Source organism: Trachymyrmex septentrionalis, unplaced genomic scaffold (assembly GCF_001594115.1).
Source record: "Trachymyrmex septentrionalis isolate Tsep2-gDNA-1 unplaced genomic scaffold, Tsep1.0 scaffold51, whole genome shotgun sequence".
Taxonomy (NCBI): domain Eukaryota; kingdom Metazoa; phylum Arthropoda; class Insecta; order Hymenoptera; family Formicidae; genus Trachymyrmex; species Trachymyrmex septentrionalis.
The window spans coordinates 805,047-830,064 of record NW_017305683.1 but is presented as its reverse complement, the minus strand read 5'-3'; the positions used below and the strand labels follow the sequence as shown (position 1 = coordinate 830,064).

At 36.2% G+C, this 25,018-nt stretch overlaps 1 protein-coding gene across 2 annotated transcripts in view; it reads right to left on the bottom strand.

Annotated features, from left to right (window-relative positions):
• LOC108751750 (SAM and SH3 domain-containing protein 1-like) overlaps nt 1–25,018 on the bottom strand; it is a 366,503-nt gene that overhangs the window by 55,888 nt on the left and 285,597 nt on the right. For both annotated transcript variants that reach the window (XM_018492138.1, XM_018492139.1), the window contains exon 4: nt 17,553–17,599. In XM_018492138.1, coding sequence (XP_018347640.1) covers nt 17,553–17,599 — 47 coding nt within the window. The remainder of the gene's footprint in view (nt 1–17,552; nt 17,600–25,018) is intronic.

Below are 25,018 nucleotides of genomic sequence, written 5' to 3'. Positions count from 1 at the left end.
ATATATATATATATATGTGTGTTTATACAACAGTTAATTAATTATAAATTCATTAAAATCAATTCAATAATTATACATAAAATGTCTAAAGAAAAATAAAATCAAATCGTATGAATAAAAGTGTACCAATAATTTTATTCCAAACGGAGCTGTTGCTTAGCGATTATTAAGCGATTAATTAAATTAATTTTTTGAAAATAATTTGTTCAGAAAAATACCTTATTATAATAATAATATTCTTCTTGTTTAAAATTAATATGAACAAATTTGCTATGCTTTTTAATTCGTGAAACGTTGGTTAAAATTAACTTTAATTAACGTTCATTATACTGAAGATTTCAGGTAATAATTAACCGTGATTATGACAACATCCCGAGAATTACTTTACATCCGCGCTTTACCTTCGCGCAAAAATATAAACATCTCCGTACGTTTCGACGGTGATGGCGGAAGATAGAGGTACTCGAGAAAGGCGATAGATGCAAAAGTGAGAGCAAAGTGAAACACACGAGGAGAATAGAACTGCACCGAAAGACAAATACGGCGCCAGACTCGGTTACGTTACAGCCGGCTGCATCCGCGCGCGACACTCTCTACGTCTGCCTTGGATCTCGTCCTCTTATTCTTCTCTCGGCTTTATAGAGGCCGTCAACCCTCCATCTCTGTCCTTCCAACACGTACTCTAGGTTGTAAGTACGTACCTCTCGAGCTTACGCAAAGGTGGACACGAAAAATTATCCAATCCCCGAGATTCTATTCTGGAACGTCCTTCGTCTTGGCTTCGCGCGCCGGTGGCGAACTTCTCGAGCACGGATTTAAACGTCAACGCGAATAATTCCTCTCTCTCTCTCTCTCTCTCTCTCTCTCTCTCTCTCTTTCCTTTTTTAAAAATATAATTTACTTCTTTGTTCGTTTAAATAATACTTTAAGACTACACAAATTTATTAAAAAAAACCATACAAGATAAGATATATGTCTCTCTGATGTATTGATATTATTTCAATGCACACAGAAATGATTCTGCAATAATATTAAAAAATTTAGTTAGATATAAATCTGAAAATAATTTGTTTGGCCATCAAATAATTATTATATTAGAAATTTAAGAATGATAACAATGCTATAAAAAATTTTGATGCTCTAGCAATCAACTTGAGCGTTTTACACAATTCTTTTTATAATTTAACAAAATCATTTTCAGATTTATATCCAGTTAAATTTTTAGGTTTTACTTTGATCAAAACGTTCTTTTCATGTATAAAATGAATATAGCTGTAATGGCTTGTTCTTGTTGATAATACTATACATCATACAGTTCGAATTCTTTTTTTAGCATTAAAATATTGTTACATAAATATTCGAATGCAGAAATACGTTTAAATATCCCTAGCTTTTCTTTTAAGGAATTTACGAGAGCTTCAAATGCCATTGTAATTTTATTACATGAGAAATAAAACATATAATACACAGGAAGTGCCCGTTGGTTGCTTTTGGTCCATTTCAATTAGCTTTTCGTTGCTCGATGATAAAAGTTCAGATAGAGCGCACGTGTAACTGAAACTCCGCGGTCTAATAATTAGTTCTTCGCGAAGGGTGGTGGGAATAGTGCGGACGGCTGCCGACAAATTCAATTGGTTTCTCGTGAGGGTACCCCTTGATTATAACTGGACCACTGGGGAAAAAGAAGCGGGCAATGATATTTGCCCGGTTTTCGACTCTCGGCACGTTTCCCCGTAAATTACGAGGAGAGTTTCGTGCGCCCTTTTCCACGGCGGGGGTGTGTTCTCGATTTTCCGCATTGTACCTCAACGCGAGAAGAATTTCACGTGCCGGCGGAAACGCGTTATTAAAGTCTGCGATTTTCTACCCCATCTTCCCTCATACTCTCCCTCGCTACTTGCCCTTTCTCGCTCTCACTGTCTGGTATGCGTTCGGGCGAAACTTCCTCGCTGCTTCTTCGTTGAATTGTTTTAAAGCAAGGACTTGTGAAGGAGAGAGAGAGAGAGAGAGAGAGAGAGAGAGAGAGAGCCGATGGCAAGTGAATGAAGAGAAGAGCGAAAGAGAGAAGGACAACAACGGAGTGGAGAAACTTTTTACGGAAGAGGAGAAGTTAACATTCTTCCCTCTGGCCCGACCGCGTAAAAAGGAGATGTCGGGGTCAAGAAGCGTCTTACGTATTCTGCAAGCTCAGGTTTACACGCCCGAGTTATGGCCAGAAAAATCGGAAGTTCGCGGCCAGAAAGTGACTGCCGAGTGCCTCGCGTGTGACGCGCATAATAAAGTCGCGAAGATGCAACTTGGCGAAACATTTGTTGGTAGCCGGAAGTGAAATGTCGAGGAAGAAGTGCCACCAGCGTGCCAAATTTGATTTTCAGAGAGGGACGGAGTCGGCAATCCGGCTAGAGCATACACTTACATAGTGGAAAGACAATGTTCCTGGGTCCTCGGGGGGACAGTCGTAAAACCTCGCAAACACTACTTTGGAGTAGCGGGATTCTATAAAATGTACGTGATGCTGTCAGACATCTTGCAATTGGTCCTTCCGCGAGGGTCCCGATGATGACGTAAAGTTCGCCAGACAACAATTAGAATTTCGATGAGAATTTATAATCGCAATATTCCTAGGTTATCGCTAGTTCCTTGATATTTTCTCAAACACTTACCTACATGGAAAGAACGATTTTACTGAAATATCTAAAAATTTAACTACGTATAGATCTGAAAATAATTTTATTGGAGCATCAAAATAGTTGTGTAGAAAATTCAAGCATGATGAACAGTGCTACATAAAAAAATTTTGATATTCTAGCAATTAGCTTGAGCGTCTTACATAATTGATGGCCCAACAAAATTTATTTTCAGATCTGTATCCAGCTAAAATTTTTAGATACTTCAACAACACTTTTCTCTATTCTTTCCGTGTTATAATTATTAAATTTTTTAAATTATTTTTAAAAATAATTATCGGACATTTTTACATACCTACTTTGTAAATTCAATTTTCCACATTGCGTACATTACGTTTTCCATATTCTTAAGTCTCTTCGAATATTTAGAAATGAAAATATGCGGAAGATATTGCATTTGCGAGACCCACAGGCGTAATTCTGCTTTCAGGAGAATTTTCGTCAGCTCAACATCGACTACCCTTCTCGCCTATAACGCCTGCGGATCCTATCCAAAGTAGAGGGAGGACAAGTCCGTTATTATGAAAATCCTTAGCGGGCGAAAGCCGGGTTATAAGCATGAATAAAATAAGCGGTATTAAAATCCACTTTCTTCTTCCCCCTCTCCTTCCTGCACCTGTCCCATCCAACGCCTCCTCGTTTCTGCCCTACGTAGGCGCCCGAGTTCGGCTTCGCGGGCGGAGTAATGGCATTCCTCTTCTCCTTTCTCTTCCACCTCCTCAACAATTTACTTCGTTTCGAAGGGCTTCTCTATCTAAGCCCGCGGCTGTTCTCCCTGTCTCCGTCGCGTCGGTTACTCGATAAACGCGACTCGGCGTGAGATCTTTTGGTGCATGGAACGAGATCTACGATAGCCGAAAGAAGCAATTGGTCGATTATCGATGATCGTACGGAATTACTTAGATATCGGAAATAACCAGGAACGAATAGTAACGTTTTTGGAATTAATAATTCATCAAAGTCTTTCAAAAAAGTCAGAGAAAATAACAAAAAGACAAAAAACATATATATTTCCTACATTAAAAGAATGACTTTGCAAAAAAATTAAAAATTTTAGTGGATACGGATCTAAAAATAATTTTGTTGAAAATTCAAACTGGGGTTACTAGAATATTAAAATCTGTTTGTAGCATTATATGTATTATTTTTTAGTTTCCAACATAATTATTTTGATGGTTTAATAAAATTATTTTCAGTTCTTTATCCAGCAAAATTTTAGATCTTTCAACAAAATCATTTTTAAGACTTTAAATACAAAGCGCCTTCCCGGTCCGAGTGTTAAGATGTTGAACTACTATCTAATATACATTCAATTAAATTGAATTAATATTTCAGAAATAAAATCATTTTTTCTATGTACTCATATTAAATGTATGTGCAATATACGAAAAATATTGAAAATTGATAAATATTTTCGACTACAATTCTTGTGACGATAGAAAACATAAAAAAAGTTTACGTTTTATTGATTTTCGTACAGGAGTCTGCATCTCACTATTTGACAATGACTATCATCGGTTTCATATTCTCGTCAGATTTATTTGCGCGATTTATTTGCGCACGTACCGATGCTGAAATAAATTATTCGAAGCCTAACCCTTACTCGGGGGATTCGGGCGACCGGGTTTTAGAGGTAGTTCTATGGTAATGATGAAAGTACATGAATATTGAAGAAGTAATCTTTGCGGTTTACGGCGTGTCCTTTTCGCGGCGCAGCCTCTCCATCGGTCCCGACGATAGAGTTGGGTCAATATCGATTTGAAGTTCGCTATTTTTTTACAGCGTCAAATAAATGGGCCGACTGAGATAAATGACGAGAGTATGCCGATATTATCGGGCGATCCATTTTTCACTCGAACGATATTGTTCGTATTGGAACGTGGCGGGCGGCCTTCGAGAAGTGAATAATTAATTATACGGTTGTAATCAGTAAAAATATTTGATCAATATCGTTAAGTTGAATGAAACCCGATTTAAATCTAGAATTCTCTGCTGCTAATATTGCGTGTTCGATGTATGCAATAATATAATAACGTGCGCCCGATGCTAAAAGCAAATTCACTGTGTTCTAACGAGCAATTATGTGATCGTATAAAGCTTGATATGTCGGAAATAAACAGTAATTGTATGGATGTCCAATTAACATTTATATATCTAGAAGGTTTATATTCTCTATTATTTCTTTTAACGATTCAACGAATATCACACGTCAATGTTATATTTCAACGAAAAAAAGTTGAGACTATTATTTCTCTTTCGAGCTATCGATTAGTGTTGATTACGGTTCCCTGAATATCTTTTTTTATGAGAATCATAACGTAGTTTTAATAGATGCAAAAGACTTTAAGGAAATTGAAATTAATGTTAATCGATGTTGGAGAAATTAATGTTAAGTAAGATTTCAAAAGCATACAACCCTAACAAAATGAGAATGTTATATACGAAGTGAAGAGAGGAAAACGTGAAGGTTACGAAAGTTGGATGCGCTCCAAAGCATATAAGCAAATGGTGTCCCAACATGAACTTTTTCGCGTTCAAGCTGACGGAGGGTTAAACATCCCACAGAAACGTGGGATGTTTAACTCTTACTTGGTCACGTACTTAAATACACAAGAGTACAATTCTTAATTATTAATTGTTTCAAAACAAATCACACTTACAAATTCTATTTTAAAAATAAGGGACCCTGCAAGTTCTAATTAATTCACTTCAATTACTTAATTGATATACAATATATGACATATTGTATATAAATAATTTACCTAATTTTCCGAGAATTATATACATATATATATATATAAATATATATCTACGAATTGATTTATAAATCAATTATGAATCTAAAAATAAACGAATATCTGATGACAAATTATTGGATTGCATTCCAAATATAATTCAATTTATATAAGGATAACTTTGTTAAAGTATCTAATTCTCAACTAAGTACAGATCTGAAAATAATTTTATTGGAGCATTAGAATAATTAACGTAGAAATCTCAAATATGATGAACAAAAAGTTTAGACATTCTAGCAATCAATTTAATCGTCTTACATAATTATTTTTACGATCTAGCAAGATTTCATATCTGTATGTAGCTAAATTTTTAGATTACAACAAAACTGTCCTTTCCATATACACATTAATAATCTCATCGCGTCTTTGCAATGTATATTTAATCGATCCGGAAGTGACAGCAGGGCGAGCAAGACTGAGGTAATCGACGACGCGTCCAAGGAGTGTACCAGGAGTTCGACGAACACCTCTTTACACGGACGAACGGATAAGATACGAAAACAGATGGGTAAATGGATAGCGAAGGATGGAGGACGCGAAAACTGGATGTGCTCCAAGTGGTGTCGCGTGCACGGGCTTGCGGTTCTCGCGGCGTCACGTCGAGAATCGCGTCGAGAGGCTTTTGCCGTTCGGGTGCGGTTACATCGTCATTGTCTAGTCTTCCCTATTTCGTCAGGCTTTTGCCATATTGGCCGGAGTTCCGTCTGTGTCGTTGCCATGACTACCATCGTATCGAGAAAGGTGGTGCGTACACAAAAGTATGAGACTCGCTCGTTCTTTTTTCGCGACGTGTCCGCCAAGTACGGGGTGACGAGGTTCAAAGTACAAGAAGCACTCGCCCCCTTCGCAAAGGGGTTGCGGCGATACGTATACGAGACGTGAGTTCGCGCCACCGAAACGATTACTTTTCATTGCTGCGCTTCTTTCTGCAATTCACGCCCGTGTCTACTACTGTTTTAATTGGGAGCGAAATGCTTTTTATTCACAGGAATATTCGCGAGATATAATGATGCTTTTAGAGAAAGAACGGTTTTGCCAAGTATCTAAAAATTCAACTGGATAGAGATCTGAAAATAATTTTGTTGGACCAGCAAAATAATTATGTAGGACACTCAAACTGTAGTTGCTAAAATATCAACACTTTTTAGAGCATAGGCCATCATGTTTGAGTTTTCTATATACATAATTATTTTAATGATTCAACAAATTATTTTCAAATCTACCTAATTTTTCAGATACTTCAGCAAAATTATTCTTTCCGTGTTGAGCATCTCGAGGAAATGATATCGTTCGAGTTTTATAAATATTAAAAAAAAAAATGGATGGAAGGGATGTTTAACAAGGTAAACATCATGTCCGACATTTGCACCTTATTACAGCAAAAGCTGGTCTACAATGGCAAGTAATAATGATTCAATCATTCGTGTTACAGTAGATACATTATGCCTACTGTAGATACATTGTCTTACACTTATCTGATCAATTTTACTGCGGAGTCTCATTATTTTTGAACGCTTCCCATGCAAGTATTGTCCATGCTATTCTGTTAAAGAGATTACGATCTTCGATCACGTATCTTAATTGTATACACTTTACGGAGGAAGTTATTACTCTTTTTCATTTTAAATTGCACCGCGTTCCGGTAAATGCCGCAAAGAATAAGCCTTCCACCTGCTCGACCTCTTCTCACGCAAAAATTAAATCGTTACGCGCCGAACAATACGCGCGCCTAATTTCTGAAGATGCCAGTGTAATGACAATAATAATACCGGCCGGGTGCGTTTCTGAAGAAGCCAGGAATGCGGATAAGGGGATAATGAGAATGTTTCGCAGTAATGACGCCGCGGTGCAGTCGTCGGAGATTCTTCGTGTCCCGTATAAAACGCCATTGTATTCCACGTACGGTAGCGCACGGGAAACGACGTGGGTAGGTCCCTGCGGTCGCGAACGATACTATTGGCGATCGCGATACCATGATTGTCACGCGGATAACCCACGCATGCAAAGCAGTCGCAATTAAGCCGGGATGATTTGCATAAAGGTATTGTTTAATGGGAGAGAACGACCGCGTAGGCGAGAGACAAAGAACGGAGCGCGCGAGGGAGCCGAGAGGGAGCGAGAGAGAAATGCCGGTGATGAGCCCACGATAATTCGATTGCATTCCGTCGCGCTGGACGACGGTCAATGTTCAACGGCAAGGCAGTTATCGGCATTGCGGCGAGTGTCAATTAGACACGCAAATTGTACACGGAAAGAACAATTTTGTTAAATTATATCTAAAAGTTTCATTAGACATGGACGAATATTTATTAATGCCTCTTATTTGTTCGCAGGAACAACCTAGAAACCTATTCTTCCGCGATGGTGGAGCCGATCCTTCAGGTTGAATCGATTTCTTTTACTTTTAAAATAAAGGCACGACAAGGGGGAAAGAGATGCGTTCGCTTATCAATCATTCACGGAAGAAAGTGTATCCTATCATAATCGCGAAGCCGCGAAAAGATTAACATGGGCAAAGCGCACAACGGAAGAACGATCGCGGTTGGGCGAGGAACGCGAAACGAGGCGTCGTGCTTTATACCCTGCTTGGAAAGCCGGACGTCAATCTTTCTTAGATTAACGCATTCCCTACTGGCGTGTGCGCGCTCGTTCCGCGAGCGTTCGGGGTGATGATTTATGATGTTATATTTCCCCTTGCGGGCATTTGAAATGGAGATGTTTCAATGGCAAACGTTCATCGGGGGAGGGGGAAGGTGGGGGAGGGGGAGAGAAGGGAATTCCGCTGCGACACGGCGTCGTGAAAAGCGCGGCCTCGAGTAGCTGTTAGCGGAAACACGGCTATTACGAACGTATCGAAGTTATTAATTTCCGCCGCGCTACGTTACACCGCCCTCCCGTCACGTCCACGTCGCCCCCCCCCCTCCCCGTCCGTTTCGTAACAAGCGCATCCCTTCGGAGCACCGACACGTCGCTCCGTGACTTTGCAAAGGACGGGGGAAAGTTGCACGAGCTTGAATAGAATATTTGCAGCTACATCCGTAAAGCACCGTCAGTACGCAGACCGCTTGGTCATTGCGCGATTGATCGAACCGTCAGACATCCCAACAAATAAATGCGATACGACGAGTATTTTCGCGTTTGATATATACAATAATACGTACAATAAGTAAGTGGTGCCGATATGGATATTTCCGACGATGCGTGGCTATACGTTCTCTTAAAAATTAATATTTCCGTCATGTTTTACTGCTATTTAAATATTTAAATATGTAAGTCTTAATTTCAGCAAACTTTTTGCATTAACGTGATATTGTTTCATATAATATTATTATACTATCGATACGTAAATTTTACATATTGTACAAAGGAATAGTATCATTACTCTCTAAATTAAGGTAAATTAATTAACGAAATTTTCATACGTGTCACATTTTAAATGACAAAAGTATTTTTAATTTAGGTCTTTATAAAAGAAAAAAACGTAATTATTAACGTAAAAAAAACTAATATAAATGCACTATCAAATTCAATCTTAAAATAGAAATGTAGTTCAATGTGTTTCCTCATAACACTTATTAGTAAAATACATATGTGTAATAATATGAAAAGTTTAAAAATTAAAATCACTTATTACACTCTTTGTTATAATACTGATGTATAATTGATTAAATTTTTAAACGTTTGTCCTTGCTTCTCTAGCTTTTAACTTGACAAATTAGATCTGATAACCACTGAAAGCACATAGCTTAGCATTCAGTGACCTCGTTCACTTGTAAAATTTACGATCGATAATATTCTACTCGTATATAGAGTTAACAAATTTGACGAGAATATATTTATGAGAATTAAATCCGCAAAAAAAAACCTCAGCAATATTGAATGTCACATTTTATCGGAATATTTGTCATGCAACTTTGATATCGGTATATAATAGGAAAAGATAAAATTTAATATTTTTATATTTAAAAAATTTTTCGCTTATTAATCATTTATATTAAAATGTTTTCAACGTCTCATCAAATTTTAATCAATATTTTCCCTATATCTTCGCGCAAAATTTTCCCAAATTCTTCCAAATTTAAAAAAAATCTCCCAAAATCTGATAACCCTGAAGATAAACGTACGTCCATGAAACACAGCACGCGAAAGGATGAGATATGCTGAAGAATCGTGCGCGAACTGCACTATTTACCCAAGTTTCCTTATTTGCGGTGCTTTGTTTTACGAGCTTTGTACGAAGGTGGAGCGCTATAAGTCGTAAAGTAGTATGATGGCGTTAAAAGCATATACTCGTATCTTTTTATTACCTTCATCATTCAATTGATGTGCCACTAAGAAAGTTAAGCTTATGCCGCTTTATCACCTACACCTCGCTAAGGGACTCGACTTCACTTTAATATACGGAGCTTAATTCCTCTCGCTGTGAAAGCATCTTTAAGAAAAATAGCTCCTTTCTTGATACTGCGCAATGGCCATAAAGTATCGCTGATCGAAGTGTCGATCGACATTGCGGAAAAATAATAAAAATATGATAGATCTTTCGGTCAATTTTATCGAGTCATGTAACAACCTACTGTAATTACGTTATTCTTTCAGCGATATGCGCCAACGAGAACGAAACAGAACTCAAAATTAATACTTTATTTTTCGCTACATTTTTAGATTATTATATCCCTTTTCACGCTACATCATCCGAGATGAAAAACCAATCGGCCAAAGCAACATCGCTAAAAGCACAATAACTGGGCCGCGAATCGCGACGGACAAATCGTGTTACGGCAATCATTGCAGAGCGCCCATGCGACTCGCTTTTTCCTCTTTGCGCGAAAGTTCCTGTTGATTGCCGGCAGTGATTCAATTGCTCGTACGGAAACACAGTCAGGACGCGCGCCGGCCGTCAGAGAGCAATTGCGTTAAAAAGCCTTGCCGTTGGGTTTGTCGTTCGAGAAAACGCGTTCAGTTACTTCCTTTTTTTCTCTTTACTTTGGCCGAATGTATTTTCGATCGGCTTTAGCTGCGAAAAACGGCCAATGGAGTCGCAATTCGCCGCGTCGTTATCCAAAAGCCCGAGGGCTGATCACACATCTTTCGCAGCAAACGGAAAAAGAGACGGAAAAATAATCAAAAAGGAGTCCGATCGCACTAGTGAGAAAAATTTATTTCTGTTCGGGTCACTCTCAAAGGATCAACGTAAAAATAATTTCGGAAAAAAAAAAATTTTACAATAAATCTAATATGCACAAATTCGTCTGTCTATACCATTATTTCGTTGCATTGTACGGGAAATGCAGATTTTGAAAGATTTAAAATCAGATTATTTCTTCTTTTCATATCTTTTCTATTGGATCTTCCCCTCATTTACATTTAAAACTTATCGATTCTTTATGTGTCATCGTGTATATGGAATACAGAACTCCACACGAGACAACAAATCTAACCATATGTCATAGAATACAAATGGAATCGCCGTCGTTTGGATTTTAGATGAAAGCACGGCATGTTGGAGCAATTCAATACACGGCGAGGTACACAAATGCGGCTTTCCCTATCGTGCTTCCAATCCAGACGGACCAGATCTGCTTTCCCGCAGATGCGTATTTAGCAATCGCTGTATTTAGTGGCCAAGGAATCAATCCACTGAGTAAGCATTCCAGCAATTGGATTTGCAACGACTATCAGTTCACGCATCGTGAATATAATGCACTTATATCTTTATAACATCTTTTCAGATGCAATTTACCTTTTTGTTAAACAGCGTCAATATACACACACATATATATATATATAATATTGAGCAATATAAAATCTTTACTGTTATTAGTAACAAATTTCCCACGCTATTTAATATTACTTCAAAGGATAAAATTCTAAGATAAAATGTTATCAGCAGTTACATATCTGTAAAAAATAGTGATTCACAAGGACACATACCTATCGTTATTTTTATTTGAACAGTGTTCGCTTGTAGTATACGATAAATTTTAAATTTCGGCTTCGAGACGCGAGAAGGACAACACACTATCATCACTTCCGTCACAATAAGCGGAACGTGACATTGGCAAAATGCACTTGCACGAGGAATAAACGCATCAGTCTAGGTGGATTCGACTGTGCAGGAGCGGTACGTTTCGTCACAAAGGAATATTCAATGTTCTTGCTACAATGATCCGCAAATATTGTTCTAGAGATCGATACATACGGCAAGGCGCAGTCTCTTTTTCCTTTTTTGACGCGCAAAAAGTAACTACAAGGAACTACGAAAAACTCCTTTATTACAAAGCGATAATCAATTATTTGTACAATCATTGATGAAAAAAAATCTTACGAAGATATAACAACTTATTTTCCAATAATAAGGTATCAGCAATTAATACTTTTTCTAACAACTATCCTCGATCATATGTAACATACATATCGTTCTTTTATTCCAAAAGTGACATAACTTAAATAACGTGTAGATTTTCAAGTTATTGCCATGAATGAATTAAGTAAATATTACCTTATCAATCATCATAAATGGACTAACTTAACTTTGTAAAAAATTATTAAAATCCTCACAATTCAAACAAGATGTTCTAAGGGTAGTGGAACAAATATTATATTCGATTATACCTAATTATGTAAGAATATATTCTTTTTACCGATAATATATTTGATTGGTACATAATTTTCTGTCAAGTTAAAAAATATTTTTTCCCTTTTCTAAAAAATCAATTTTTCGAGTTGTGTTACTTTTAATGAACGAGAGCGATATCTAATGACAGAAATTCTTCGGTTATACCGTTCGTTGCTGTTCGGAAAGCGAAGACGCGCACGTGATCTCGACGAATTCGACATACGATGCGCAAACGTACGATACATTCATTACCATTCATCCCCATGCGGATACCGGTACTGGTGTAGCGCATTACTATCTGAGAAGAGCACGATGCAGTTACACATGCTATGCAAGGATAAGCGCACTTCCCTAATTTCTCTCTCTCTCTCTCTCTCTCTCTCCCTCCCCTCATTCTCTCTTTCTCTCTCACACACACATCGTCGCGTCTCTGCTTGGCCGCTCGCCTCTTACTTGGATTCCAGTCCAGACAAACAGGTTTGCTCTCTCACAGTCCGCGCGTTTCGCCAAGCAAGCACAGCCCGCGCGAGAGTATTTGCGTATCCCGACAATTCCTGCTCGAGGTTCGGGCTCGGTTCTGGCTCTCGGCTCCGGTTGGTCTCCCGGCGTTGTGTGCTACGCGACAACTGCTAAGTGCTGCAGCAATCCTGGCATCGACGTCTCTTACACGGAATTACTGTTAAGCGTGTGCCGCTTCGCGCGTTTCCGCCCTAAACTGATTAGTCCCCACATTTCAGCGTAGTATCTCTGCCGTACTGTACGATGCTGTGAGGGGCAGGGTCGAGAATTTCACGAGGGCGCCTGAGAAGCTCGTCGCTGGTCAGGAACGCCAGAAGACGAGGGGTGTCAACGATTCCCTATTGAACATCGAGCACGTCGGCTCGAGGAATTTCGGAATTTAAATAAACGTTACAGGAATCATAGTAGAGAAAAAGAAAGAAAATTTATCACGCTATGATATATACTCCTCCCTCTATATTTAATTCCGTACAAATGTAGAATATTTTTATAAAACATTCCATAGTTTCATCAATATTGTATCAAATATTTTTGACAAATTAATACATTGAAGGATACACGTGAAAAAGATACATTTTTTATTTCAGTATTGTACAAATTATATCAACAGATGCGTTTTTTTCGAATAGATTAGCTAAATCAAATTAACAATACCATGGTATGTGTAATAATGTATTCATTGAATAAATTGTGATGAAATTAATTAAATCAATACTTTTGTAAAATTAAGGTCACACTGCAATTTCAGAAAAAATTAAAATTGTAGAAGCAAAAGAAAAATCATAACATCAAATTAAAGCGAATTTGTCCAATGAATATATCAAATTCAACTCAATGAATAAGCAAAAGCTCGAATGGTTTCAAAGAGACAAAAATAGAAAATGAGACAGTGTTAAAGATAAGTATACACTGAAAAAAAAGATTGGTTGCTGCAACAATTTAGATAGTAGAATATGGCATAGCATTTTTAATCGGCTGCTACAACCAAAAAACTGATTGCAGCAGATTAAAAATGCTATGCTATATTTTACTATCTAAATTGTTGCAGCAACCAATCTTTTCTTTCAGTGTATTATCATTATATGTAGGAAAAGGAAAGTGAGAAAAGGGGGAAGAAGAAGAAGGCAGGAAGGCAAGCAAGAAGGAAAGAAGGGAGAACTCCATCTCAATTATGTATTCATAGCTAGAAAAGATATAATGCGCATGAGGGTGGTGGTAGAAGTCAATAGAAATGAAATATCAACGTTCTAGGTCCCTCGTCGGTCCTACCGTCCTCTTCCAGCCGCCTCTCCAATACGAGATCTAAAGTGTTTTTCGATATCTCGAAAAATTCCGCCGCGCCACGGCGCGCGTTTCCCGTCTTGATTTTATTTCTTCTCTCCCGGGTGCAAGGCCGATTGCATGTGCGCTAGTAATATACGTAACTACCTTCTCGAGCGTGTATCTCACCGGCGAAAATCGGTGGTGGACCCGAACGCCGTGCCGTGCCTCGAAGGAAAATACAATCGTAACTTCGAATATTTCTTATACGATACGATATATGAATGATATCAGATAGTAGTAAATATTTATTCAAAATACCTTATCGTACGCAGCAGATGCGAAAATTCATATTGGAATACATGAAGACCCATATTTATAACCATCATACGAATTATACGCATTTTGTATCAGATGTAATATTTAGTACTTTGAATGATATTACGATACATCAATACGATAATTAATAGACACATTCGCGTAAACCCGTATTTGTAATTTGTTCAACTGTGGAGTATATAAATTCAGCATTTTCGAATCATAGAGTTTCATACTTTTTCAATATACATTTAGTCTTCCGTAAAAGTTGAATACAATCTCAATTGACCTTTGATGAAAGTCTGACCATTGAACTATCTCAAAGTAAAAGCTTATAATAAAGTTTCTACCTTGAAATAGTTTAATGATCACGCTTTGATCAAAGGTCAATTGAGACTGTATTAAACTGAATATGAAAATACGATTACTATGAATTGTGTATAATATATCTCTGTGAAATGTTATATTTATTTATTTCATGATTGCACTGTCATCGCTCGATGCCTTCCAGGCCTTTTCCTCCTCTCAGATTCGTTCGTCGCATCCATAATACTCTCGAAAACAGAGTTAATTACGATCGCGTGTGGTAATCATCAAAATAATCGCATAGCACTTTGTGGTATTCCCGACGTTAATTACACGCAAAGCGTGTTTTACTATTGCGAATTACAAAGTTAATAAAAAAGTAAATAAATACAGAAAACTCTATAATCCGAAAATGCTGAATTTTTATCTAGTTGACAAACATTAAAATACGTGCTTATAACTGTATTTATTAATTAAATGTATCGTGATATCGTTCAATTAAAAATTAGTTATGACAGAAAAGTTAAAAAATAACATTTAAAAGTTTAAAAATAACGTTTTAATTGCACGATATGATGCCATTAATTAAATCAAATTGACGATCATCCAAAATTGTAAAATTGAAATCTAATATTGTAGGCGCAATATACAAAAAAATCTATGTATTGTAGATAACCAATATATCACGGTTTTCCATTACGTTAATTACTAAATCCAGCGATTCACGTATTACTCCGTACTTTCAATTTGAAAGTATTGAGTGAATTACGGTTAAGTCAATAAAAAATTCAGAACGTGATATGGAACATTAGAATCTAATAAAGTTTTCGGCTGCAATGAATTTGGATTAATTCAGGATTGATTAATCCGAAAGGGTCATGAATTAGTTTAATCAGAAATCAAAGTACAGCATGTGATGTCATCAATTGACTCCGGATCGATTCAAACACACTGTAGTACGTTAAAGAAATTGTCTGTACAAATAGCATAATAAAATAATTTATAATCGCACGAAATATCTGCTCTTATAAATAATAAATGCATTTACAATTGCCAGAGTTAATTAATTACGTCGATTGTAACTAGAAAATGTTGTTGGTAGTAACTAATTATTCTTAGAAAATAATCGCGTATGACATTTCAAGTTAACGTTCTGTTTTTCCTACTTATCACTTCTCATAATTTCTAACTGTTTCTAATTAATTATTAATATAGGATTGGCATAGTAATTATACACGGTAACATTATCATTTTTCTCTTAAACTCTTCTCAGTCCCAAAAAATGTTGCAAGATTCAAACAACAAATAATTTTCTTTTAAAAAGTTATTGAATTATGTGAAAAATAAAGTTGTGTATCTTAAAATAAATTTCATGTGAATTTCTCAATCGAATTATGATTGCAAATATAACAAATAATTTTAAGATAAATGTTTTGTTTTCTCCTGAATCTTCAGAAAGAAAGCGATAATAAATACGAGCCTTACAGAGAAAAAAATTGTATAATATTATAAAAACTAAAAACTAAACTTTGTATTATTCTTATCCCTACATTGCATTCAAGAGCAAGAACAGAATATTCCTTTTATTTGAGCAAATATTACATTTTCAGGAAAATAATCTCTTAAGTTTTTATTACTATAAATAGATTCATGAATAATAATATTATCATTCTTGATGTTAAGAAGTTTAAAGAGCTATGGGCAACCGCAAGTTAAGCCATCGACAAACTTCTGGTTTGAATATGGGATTACAGGTACGTGTTCGTCGGTCGATATTATCCGCGTATTGTATAACAAATGAGACGCGGGACAACAATGTTATCCGATGTGCAGAATACGACACCAATTGCGTGAAAAAATGGTAATCGGCTATCGATGGCCATTCAAAGGCGCGTGTCGCAAGATTCTATCTCGTACATTCCTGCATAACGACATAGCAGTTGCTGCACATCGCAATACTGAGGATGGCAGGCAAAGTCCGTTCGCAATTGCTCCATTGTTAGACCATTTAGATATGTTTCATTGGTAGAGACGTGCACGAAGGAACGATACCTTGGTTCCTTTGGAAATCGCGTTCGTATCCTCGTATGCATGCACTAGCCACGAGAATCGTGCAAAGCATGCAATCAATGCATTAAATAAGCTCCTGCATTCAAATCTAATGTGGCCTGGTCCCTTTCGTAAGTCTTGTTTTTGACTTTAGTGTAGTTTTCTCAATCCATTACAAAGTTGCTACGTTCTCGTAAAATGATTTCTACGCCGCGAGTATGTCGAATAAATCAAGAGAAAAAACGTAATTGAGGATTCCGTGTTCAAAATGGTCCTCTATTAGTCGTGATTTATGTTGAATTGTCATGGAAAGTCGAAACTATGGAAGTAATATAATGTACGAGATAATTGAGGTTTTCTAATACTGACATAACATTAATGCTATTGTGATTAAACCAAGCATAAAGGTAATGCAACATTTTTGCGTAAAGTATTTCTTAATAACGCGAGACATATATAAAAATATAAGCTGCTTTACAGCTATTATCATTAGGGGCAAAAAACCGATATATTTTGCTTCTAATGATAATAGCAGTAGAGTAATGATATTTTAAAACAGATATGCTAATTACACACACGTCCTTAATTGCAAATGTTTTACTATTCAGCATCTTGCTTTATTATTCAGCAATTAAAGTGCATAAGCAAATTACGGTTAGTAGGGTAATTCACGATCGATGGAGTTATCTCTTTCAAACGACCTATTCGTGTTAATGGCGATGTATAATAACGATATATACTGACTTGATCTGAATTAATCACCAAATAAAAATACAATGTTACATTAATGTTACGTTAATAATAGTGTATTCATATTTAGCTATAAGTATCGGCTGCCATTCGACAGAAACAGCACTTGTAAACTCATGTAAGCGTTCCAGTTTCGTTTTGCAAATGAAAGGATGGAGAGGCAAAGCGACGGAGGTTCGAGTTTTCTCTTTTTAGCGCCTCCTAAATCTTAAACAAAGACAAATGAAGCTGCGAAGTCTAGGCGCGACTTACCGTTAGGAGGGAACTCGTAGAAGAACGCAGATCTCGGACTCAGACAACTGGAACAGAGGAAAATTACGGTTAAAATATGCTAACAATTAAAGGAACGGCGCCGCTTGGCACGCCGCCCGACGTCTACGCGCTTTTCCGCTCCGTTTCCCATTCGTTTTCATCCGCGACGATATTTCGCCGTGGTGCCGCCAGTTACCGAACAAACACACGGTCAATATATATCCTATGGTCGCATCGAAATGATGGGTATCGATGTTAAGCGTAATAGAGCGATTGGTCGTCGGGATTTAATACTTCCTTTGATACGCGAAATGAATCGGTCAGCGCGCATTTCGATACTATTACGTGCCGATAATGAATTTACCAGTGTTTAGAGAGTTAATTTCAATTTAGTTAGTGCGTATTATTTCAATTTAATACGTATTACAGTAGCGCGATTTGGTTCCTCGCTCGAATTTAACGCAGTCATTTGCGTAATACCTAAAATAGCGTAGTACATCTATACAGATAGCATGCGGAGTTTATGTATTCTCATAAACTTAGGAAGATATATACAAGTATATATATATATCTTCCTAAGTTTATGAGAACTATTTTCGCAAAATACAAGAAAACAATCCGATTTTTTAAAAATAAAGAAAACTCTTTGGCATTTTGCATAAATTGTGATATATTTTATAATTCAAAGTAATTTTTATTTTGACTAATAATGCAAATCATGTTGAAGTTCATAAGTTCCAATTTATACACGATAAAAAATATTTTCTATTTGTGTTAAAAACGATTCACTCCGAACAACACAATACTAAAATTTTGTGTCAAATTCTTAATATATTCGAGTAATAATTTAACACGCGATGTTTGAAAAAATTAAAATTTTCTGTTAAATTGATGTTCAATATTTCTTAGTATTAAAATAACACAATTTTAGAATAAGTGAACAAATAACATATAAATAATATTTTTTAAAACGTTATAAGATAAATGAATAAAATGTGTTAATGTTAATTTTAATGGAGAAATATGATTGTTTATAAATTGTGTCAGCGTTACGTTTATGTATTAATTATTCATATAACATTTGTGTTACAACATACTTATCTTGTGTTAAATTAACTAAAAAATTTGAGTAGATTATTTGGGATACTCAAATTAAAATATGTTAAATTTAATGCAAATTTTCCAACTATATATTAAAGGCGACAAGATTCGTCATTTACATTTCTTAAATAACATTTCATTATAATAATAGAAAACAAAGGTTGTTCTGTTCCATACAGTTAGAGTTTTGATCTCCCTACGGGCATCAAATTAGGTACTGATGGTCAAAGGTAACATTATACATGCGGTTTAACAAACGCGCAATTCTATGTACCGAAATTATAGAATTGTCATTAATATAGGTTTCCGTGGCGATATATGTGGTTTACATAACCGTATGTTGTCCGCCGAATATTCACGTAATCTTTTTCTCTTCTCTCTCATGTATAATTGTCTATATCTATGTCTGACTATCATGAACAAAATATTGAAAAGTGATTATGTGACTGTTAATGAGTGCGATGTATGTACATTAAAAAAAATTTCTGGTTAAAAATGAATTAACTAGAAGATTCTGATCCATAAATCAGAATCTAGTTTTCTCAACTATAATTATATATAACAAAGTTAACCAGAAAATGTTGATTGTTTTTTTCATTTTTAATCAGAAATTTTCTGAAAAAAGAATCTAGTTGTAAATATTAATTCTGATTCCAGAAACCCGGATCTCTTGTATTCCGTACGAGTGTCTTAAGTCATTAGACAACCACAAGAGATCCGGGTTTAAGTCCCGGCTGAGATAATATTTTTCGCGATAAATTTATTAACAGTTTTAACATATTAACATCTTTATAATTATGATGTTTGATGATAGCATCAAATCATTAAATTGCTTGTCAATTTGATTCGCAATTACTAAAGTAGTTTTAATTGGGTTTATAGTCCGGAAAAATAAATTCGACGCGTAGTCTTTAAAAAGACTACAATATTGTATATATGCAAGTACATATATAGTGTATATTAATAATTCAAGATTGAATTATTTAAAGCAACTTCGATCGTAATAAGTATTTTTCTAATATTAAAATGTATTAAATTTGTGGGACCATAAACCTCATTTTATTTAAAAAATTTTGAAATTTACAGAATAGCAGTTATTTGAAATTAAGAGTCAATTTTCATGAACTTTTTTTTCTTTCAATCTGTTAAAAAAATTAGTTATTTTGAAAAATTTATGGCATTTTTAGGTTCTTGGCCTCATAAAAATTATCTATTTTTCATAGGGAAAAACTTCATGTCAATCGGATGATTGGTTGAAGCTGTACATTTCCCACCAGTTTGAAAAACGTGAATTCGAGAAAAACGCGTTTAAAGTTTTATTTTATAATAACCTTTTGTTAATATTTTACAACTTAATTTAATCAACGATTCCTGGTCTATAAGTCAATTTCTCCTCCTGTTTAAAGAACAAATTTTGCTGCATTTGAGTCCTTCTTCTTGCTTGTTTTGCGCGTAATATCTTGATTTTCAATCGATGCAAAATCCAGTTCAACAAGTCATAAATTGCTTTAAAATTTTGAATATTGCAAAATCTTTTTACAGGTATATTCTACACACTTTAGAAATGTAAAAAGTATTAAAAAAATCGATTTTTTTTACCCTCTAGAAGAACCTCTAGTAGAACCTTCCCTTAAGACACTAATTCGGCTCTGTGGTCGATTTGTGACATCTTAAGATTGATCTAAAATGGATTTTAAACATAAAAACTGACTATAAATGACTTAAATATAAAACGAATTACAACTATATATCTCAACTATATATCTCTGTATCTCTCGTTTTTAAATGCTTAATCAACACAGCGATAGTTTAATCGAATACATTTAATCGAACTCTTAGCTGGTAATGTTGGATTTCAAAAGTACAGTCGGATTTTTTTATTGTAAATTTTAATAGATAAATTTTAATCTATAAAATAATAAATGAAATATAATTAAATTATTACGATAATAAAAATTATTGTTAAAGCTTTCACAAGTTTTAAAATTTTTTGCATTTTTATACAGAGTCCAGAACAATATAAAAATTTGTACTGGAATTCAACATGGACGAAGGATGAAAAAAATGCTGTAGAAAGTTAATAACAATTACGTTTGTTCGACACAGTTCATTCGCACATACGCAAAAAGAGAACTCTTTCTTTCCGTTTCCAAAAATGTGTATACGTTCATGTTTGAAATTGTGAAAATATGAAAAGAGAAAAAGATAGAGAGTGAAACATTGGATGCGCGTTTAGCCTATTTTGCGAAATATTAATTGATTTGTAAAACTGACCGCTAGGTTATATTTTATTGTAAATGAAAAGAGACAATTCTAAATAACAAAAAGAAAAAAAAGAAAAAGACTATACCTTTTGCTTCTATCGTATATGGAAGAATTCAGAGTCACCATTCTTTTTCCTACGTTCTGAATGCGCATACAATTGAAATATAACCAGCGTAATGACTTAAACGATCCTTTTCCATTTAATCGTACGGAAGAGTATGCGTAAATTCCAATGCACGTCTCGGGACACGTAAAGCATCGTGTCGCCGTAAATGGCGGTATTCAGTGAAGTATTCCAAGTATCTCCCCGAGCCAGTAGAAGCAGTCGATCTCTTACGGTAGATCACGTTGGAATGTGCGCACGCGGCGATTTCCGACGTTGCAGTGTTAAGGGTCGAGCGCGCACTAATCGTCTTATTGGCTGATCCAACGTTCCCGTTTCTACCGAATGTCCCGCACAAAGCGATCCAGCGTAGGAAGTCGAGAAGTGTCGCGGTAGGTACAAACACACGTACTCGCGTATAGATGACGGGTGATGCGGGTGGCAGGATGGTCCGCAGGATGAAGAGAGAACGACGAAGAGATCGGTAGACGTCACGTGCCAGAGAATCGCTAATAGCGCGTCGTATCTTGCTTCAATGTATCCTGATACAACGCGCCGTAATACTAACCGCATACTAATAGGACCCTTTGACGAAAAGCTAACATCTCTCAGCGAGTAAACCACGTTGCAATTCCGGTCGAACCACTCCCAGCCTCCTCGCCGGCGCGGCGTGACGAGGTGGACCTCTTCCTGTGTCTCCACCGGCACCTACGGTCAACCATTCGGAATCGATTGCCTGGAGTGGTCCACTCTCCTCAATGGATTCGTAATAGATTCTGCCAGCAACGTAGTACAACAAACGAAGAACATCCGTCATTCTCGAAGATCGACATTACGCTCGGATTCCGCGACAGGTAACCGGCTGTCATTCGTCGATCGCAGGAAATCAAGAAATTTTTACCGGCAGTTTATAAACTTATATAAGAGGAGCAAAATCTACAGCACTTTTTTTCCTAGATTTTGCCTCTCTTTCGTGTAAGTTACTAAATCTTTGATTAAATCTTCGGAAAGTTATTAAGGTACACCTTGTTGAAACCCGAGTTATTTACTTTTGAGAGTTCTAAACGTTACAAGATCGATCGCCGCCGATTTGTCACGATTCGTACGTACAACTATATTGGACTTCCTTCCTGTGAGTTCACAGCATCCACTAAGGACCGATTACTTCTTTTTTAGTTAACGGCAAATGTCGCTATGTGCCAAGTAGCAATCGATTTGGAAGCTGTTAAGAGTCATGATTGCTACAGCGAGAACGAACGTTGGAAGGACGCCGTGCTTCCGAGTCGTACGACACAAATGGATGGTAAAACGTTTCCGCCACCCGCGCAGGGAATCCTGATGAAGTCGAAGAGAGTAAGAGTAAGTACGGAAGCTGATGTAAAATATGCAAGACGGCCTATCGTGGATATTTCGTATGCGATTGAAAACTGTAGCAAGCTCTACTCGCTTCTGACCTGCTTGGTACCGAGCTCGAGAACACTCGGATATGCAAATTCCGGTGAATCCACCACAAGCATTCTCAACCGTTGCGTTTTTCGTGTTACATCTCATTTCATGTAGTTTCTCTTTATATTCTCTTATATATACCTAATATTTTCTCCGAAATATATTCTTGAAGTCTGATTTATTGTGTTTCTCTCTCTCTCTCTCTCTCTCTCTTTTTCTCTTGTCGATATTCTTGTATTTTTTTAAAGCTTCTTGATTCACAAACTAATATTCGAAAACTAATAATGAGTAACTCAGAAGATTTATTATAAACTGTTTTAATATACTTAAGAAATGCTTTTTGACGTTACTGTCATAATAAATTATGATTATTCTCATATATTTTTCTCATAAACTATTTAAACTAATATGAAGTTTGGAATAAAAATCTTGCATCTTTTTACCTCCAGTATGTTGTATGATTTCATGCATGAAAAAAAAATATATGTACGAGAAACTTTATTTTACGTGGCGCGAAACATGGCAACTAGCTAAATTGCAAACTAGATTCAGTATTTTTTATGGTTGAAGACATGCCTGCGGTTGACGCCGAATACGTAGTGCACAGTTGGCGAGAAGGACGTAGAAACGGCACGTATTCGGTGTGCTGCATTAACGTGATTCCAGTATAATCACGCGCGATACATTTGTAATAATGAATGAATTCGACGAGAGAATAGCAGTTTCCGTCGTTATTCATAAGCGCACGTTTCTCGTTGAAACAAAGTCCGTTGTTTTTGTCTGACAAAAATAATCTCGCGTTTCATATAAAATGCATGTTACCGCAAAATTCACATTTAGCATTATGATATTGGATTACGTTTTTAACAATCGCATTTCTTCCACACAAAAGCAATAAATATCTAAATTCAACGAAAACTGCAGTCACGAGCGTTGATTCAACTTTTTAACAGAAACAAGATTCAGACGTACATGAAATAGTTACAAGTATGGTATATTTTTTTGACACCGTCCACTGAAATATATGTTATTAAAATATGAATTTTCTAGTCAAAAGATTTAACACGATAAACAATGTGTGTGTGTGTGTGTGTGTGTGTGTGTAGTCCTGTTATTTTACCAGAATCAAAAGTTTATGTAACCTTGCTAAAATAATTTATTTAACTAGCAATAGAAACATTTATATCACATAAATATCTATTGATATATATATATTATTTCAATAAAATGGTATACACAATCCTTTCTTTCCTCTATTAAAATATTCTTTAAATAATTATTATAATTGATACGTTACATATAACGATACATTTACGAGAAAAATTTCTTAAACGAGTCATGTAATTTTTAAATAATAATAACCATAGCAAGAACAATAATGATGGAAATAATTCTTTTTTACAATCGTGCATGTAATTTTGTTATCAGTGATAAACAGCTTCGCAACGAAAATAATGAAGTATCGTATATTCGGATAATCAGGCTAAGCATTACAATTCAAATCAGCTGCGTTTGAAATCGTTCTGCATTCGGTGCCGTGTAAATACATCTATACGGGAGTACATCATACGTGCGAGAAACAACAGCGATTCCCGGCAGCTTCATTCGGTGGATTGAGAAGGGTGGAGCAATGCGGGGATCAAAAAATCTGTTTTGTCCTGCGGGATCGATCGGCCGGAACGCATGGCCTGACACAATCGCAGGCGGCCGGATGCGAACGAGCCGAAATATGGCAAAGGACTAAAACTGCGATTACACGCGGGATGACGGGCGCGAGGTCGAGAGTTTCGCGGCGCGGATAATCGAGCGCGCGAATTCTGGCGACGCGACGCTATGCAACACGATGCGACGCGACGCTACGCGACGCGACGCGACGCGACGTATGCGCCGACGAGTCGATAGGATTACCTGGCCGTCGACACGACAAAACCGACCATCGGCCGTGGCTGTCAGCACGTCAGTCAGGCTTTACTTCGCCGCGTTATTGTCCGTTTATTAATTTATGACCACGGCCCATGCGATTGTTTATAACGCAAATGCTTCGACGTCCGCGCATATGTAGTTGAGCCGTTCAGCCTAACGTCAAGCGGCCGATTAATTCTATTATCAATTATTTCGAGAACCTTATTATTAAAGAGATATATCGACAATTCAGCTTGACTGAATTCAGCGAAGACTGAAACAGCATCGTCGAGAATCAAGCGCAGAAGAAAGAAGCAGTGACATTTTGCGCCACATATACAGGGTGATAGTTAAGTATTCTAAAAGATTTTAAGATGATTTGTTACACTACAAGACAAAAATATGATTACGTGTTCGGAACAGTTTTCAAAGATGCAAAGTGTCAAAGTTGAAGGAAAAATTTTGTTTTTCCCAAAAATTTCGGAAGCCACTCGGATTATTTCAATAAAACTATGTTTAAAATTTTATCAAAATAACCTTAATGGGTTTAATTTAAATTTTTGGAAAAAATAAAATTTCTACTTCAATTATGATACCTGTACCTTTGAAATAAAATCGTTTCGGATATATATAGTCTTATGAAAACTGT